The sequence below is a fragment of the Corylus avellana genome, chromosome ca2, assembly GCF_901000735.1.
Source record: "Corylus avellana chromosome ca2, CavTom2PMs-1.0".
Lineage (NCBI taxonomy): Eukaryota > Viridiplantae > Streptophyta > Magnoliopsida > Fagales > Betulaceae > Corylus > Corylus avellana.
This window is the reverse complement of record NC_081542.1, coordinates 22,767,037-22,770,760: the sequence shown is the minus strand read 5'-3', so window position 1 is coordinate 22,770,760 and position 3,724 is coordinate 22,767,037. Positions and strand designations below refer to the sequence as shown.

The 3,724-nt window shown below is 33.8% G+C and overlaps 1 protein-coding gene across 1 annotated transcript; it reads right to left on the bottom strand.

The window, feature by feature from the left end:
- Window positions 1–2,785: 2,785 nt before the first annotated feature.
- Window positions 2,786–3,316, bottom strand: LOC132169347 (uncharacterized). Its single transcript, XM_059580398.1, has one exon. It carries the CDS (start codon window positions 3,314–3,316, stop codon window positions 2,786–2,788), a length of 531 nt encoding a protein of 176 aa, XP_059436381.1.
- Between the last annotated feature and the right edge of the window lie 408 nt (window positions 3,317–3,724).

Genomic DNA, 3,724 nt, shown 5'->3' with positions numbered 1-3,724 from the left:
GGTGTGACAATCCTAAGTCCCTTTAGAATATTTGTAGTTGACTTGTAGTCTTTTTTTTTTTTTTAAAAAAAAAAAGGGTTGGCTTAGGTTAACAATGAGAATGGACAAATTAAAAATATATAATAATATTAATAATAATAATAATAATAATGATAGTAATAATAAGTAAATAAAATAAAAGAGTAAAATATAAATAATATATATGGAAAGCCTAGGCACCGACTTAAAAAAAAAAAAAAATAAAAAAAAAAAAAATAAAAACCCTAAGCTCCTCAAAACCTATTTTCTATCTCTTTTCTAAAGCCTATATAATGGTATGGAACAAACTCTTGCCACACACCAGGAAAGGAAGAGAGAAAGGAAGAAAAAAAAAAAAAAAAAGGAAGAATTTCCCTGCCACTCACTTTTTCTCCTCACGTCACTCTTCCTGTTGTGCGTCAGGTATGGTTTTTGCCTCACATATTGTTTCTTTCTTCTTCTTATATATATATATACTTAATGGAGAGCATTAGTGTTTTGTCAAATTTAGTGTCTTCTTGCCTTGGTTGCCGTGTGGTCTTGTAGTGGGAAAGAGAGATTTGTTTTCTTCTTGTTTTACTCCTCACGTGCAACTATATATATATATATATATATATATATATATGGTGATTTGAAGGATTTATAAATATATATACATGAGTACTTTAAAGTATATATATATAATGATTTGAAGGATTTCAAATATATGTACATCTGAATGTTTCAAAATATATATATATAGTATCTTAAAATATACCAACACATATAAAGTTACAGGTTTTGCATATATATAGCATTCTGACGGAGGTATATTATATACCACACGGTAGAGTTATATATATATATATATAGCATGCTGACGGACGTGTATATATATATATGGTATTCAAGTTGTTCATCTATATATATAGATGGGGTAGTGGGCAGTGTATATATATATATAGTATGGAAGAACTTAAAGTATATATATATAAAGGAGTACTACTAAATAAAATAAATTTTGAAAATTTTATGAGAAAATATACCTAAATACCTAAGTAAGTTCATTCTCAATTGATTAGCAAGCCAACTCATAATAGTAGTAGAACGTTTTGTTGTGACGCGTATGAGGGTAGTAATGTGTCTGTATTTCCTTCAGGGGATTAGTTAGCAGTCAGGGAAAAATTTTACTGCAGTCAAGAGGTAAGTGAATTTATTATCCCTTCCATAAAAATTATCATGTCATGCTATTTATGCAATTTTGTTTTCAATTGCAAATGATTATTTTGTTTATATTATGAAATTTTGCTACATGCATGACAAGTTTGAGAAAAAAGAAATATTGTGAAAATAGTGATGTTTATAAAGAGAATTTTGAGACAATGATCATAAACCCTCCTACATGTTGCCCAAGAGAAGTACAAGAAATGAGAAAAGAGTGTTATAAAATGAGGGCACATGTAGGGAGGAGTGTATTTTTGGCCCAAGAGAAACAAGAGAAAAGCTCGGTACCGATGCTAAGGATGGAGGCGCAACCGCTGAAGGAGGCTTTGCCAGAAGTGGTTCCATCATAGTTTTATTTTTGCCATGCTGAGTGCACCCAGAGTTAATCGGCTGGCCAGGGGACGGGGCTGCGGCCACAGTATCTCATCCCAGGTCGCAAGGACCGCGCAACCCTAGTATATGGGCGTAACAGTATACATGGGCCCTAGTATGAGATAAAGATTATCATAAATTTTATTGATGAAAATATATTTTATTTGCTTTCTGTTTTCTTTAAAAATATACTGGGAACATATGTAGTTATGAGTTCCATTTTTCAAAACGGGACAAGGAGTAAAACTGTTCATGGCTGTGGATTTCACTTACTAGGCCCCCTTTGGGCTCATCAGTTTTTATTTCTTGTTTCAGGTGGTGACCAGGCTGCACTAGGAGGCCGGAATGGGGGCGGGCGTATTTAAGATTTCTTATGATTTCATATTAGTCAAGTTAATAAGTGCGTTGGCACGGTTTTCTTTCAGAAATTGATAGATTTATTTTAATAAGGATATCTATCTCGTTGTGAGACATATTTCTGTTAAACAAGAATATTTCAGTTTAGTTATTATTTTTAGACATGATATTCTAGACTTTCATACATTCATTGTTATACTAGTATTGTTTAGTTGATAAACCTTATGGATCTTGCGAGTAAGAAAATCATTAACAAACCTAACCCTAACGGGCTGGGGATGTTACATAATATACATCAGTAAGTGTAAGAACTTTCCCAGAAGTGAATTCCAGATTCACTGTTCCTTTGCCTTTCACTACAGTAGTGGTGAAATTTCCCATGAAGAGAACAAAGTCATCCTCCACTGCTTAAAGGTCTTGAATAGACTCCTCTCCATATAGACATGCTTTGAAGCACATGAGTCGATCCACCATGAACCATCTTCTTCGAGCATGAAAATCTCGGATATCATAGCCACAAACTCTTTCGAGTTAGAAGCTTGCTGTTTCTTCTTCAAAAAACGGCAATCCTTCTTGAAATGGCCTGGTTTTCCGCAATGATAGCAAGCGAATTTCGCTTTCTTATCACGGTTTTGGTTCTGGTTCTAGAAATTCGTCCTCTTCTTCTTAAAGGGCTTTTTCTTCTGAAAGGGTTTCTTTGAAGAAGATCCTTCCTCCACGATATGCACTTTCGAGGACAGAAATCCTTGTTCTTCATTATCTTTTTTCTTCAGTTCTTCCTCAATCTGAAAGTGCTGGCCTAACTGATCAATATGTATATCTTCCTTTTTATGTTTCAAAATTTCTTTTGATCTTTCCAGGAAGAAGGAAGTTTGTCAATGATGGATGAGACAGCAATTTCCTCATCCATCTTCATGTTATGCTGACTAAATTGACTCAAAATATGCAGAATCTCATTAAATTGTTCAACAATAGGCCTATCATCTATCATTCTATAATTCATGAATTTAGAAGCCAAAAACTTCTTACTTGTAGCATCTTCCAAAAGATACTTAGCCTCGAGTGCATCCCAGACGTCTTTGGCAGTCAACTTGCTTTGGTAGATGTCGAATAGAGAATCCACCATAGTGTTGCAGATGTGGCCTTTGCAAATATAGTCATCTTGCTCCCACTTCACGATTGCCCGAGTCTCAACAATCGTCTCATTCTCACGTGCTACAGGCTTCGGAGTTGTTAGCACGTAAGCCACTCTAATTCCAGCAAGAAGGAAATGCATTTTCTTCTGCCATCTCTTGAATGATGTTCCATCAAAGTGGTCGAGTTTGGTGAAATCAGCAGCAAGTTCTTTCAAGGATTGTGGTGCCATTGAAGCAGAAATATTTTCTTAAGATTGTTATTAAAATAGGGAAAATACAGAAAACAAAAATGCTCCTAAGGTGTATTACAACGTCACTTTCCTTAAGAAAATATTTGCCCCCACCAGAATTGGTATGCAATAGGGTTTACGGCAAATTTTTCTCCAGGATACAATGGAGCCTAGAAACTTCTGTATATTAACTGCGTTTTTGCACAAACGAAGTTAAAACCCGAAAATACCCTAAGATTTTCTATTCTAATCAGAGACAATAAATAAAAGGATAATGCTTAATTTTTGATTTTTTAAAATTCAAACAAAGATATTAAAGATAATTGAATTGTCATAGATAATTATCTATTTTCAGATAATTTCGAATTTCAAAAATAAATCTGTTATTTTGAATTTCGAATATTAAAC

Coding starts and splice junctions, on each gene's coding strand:
- LOC132169347 (XM_059580398.1), bottom strand. CDS start 3,316: ATGGCACCACAATCCTTGAAAGAACTTGCTGCTGATTTCACCAAACTC.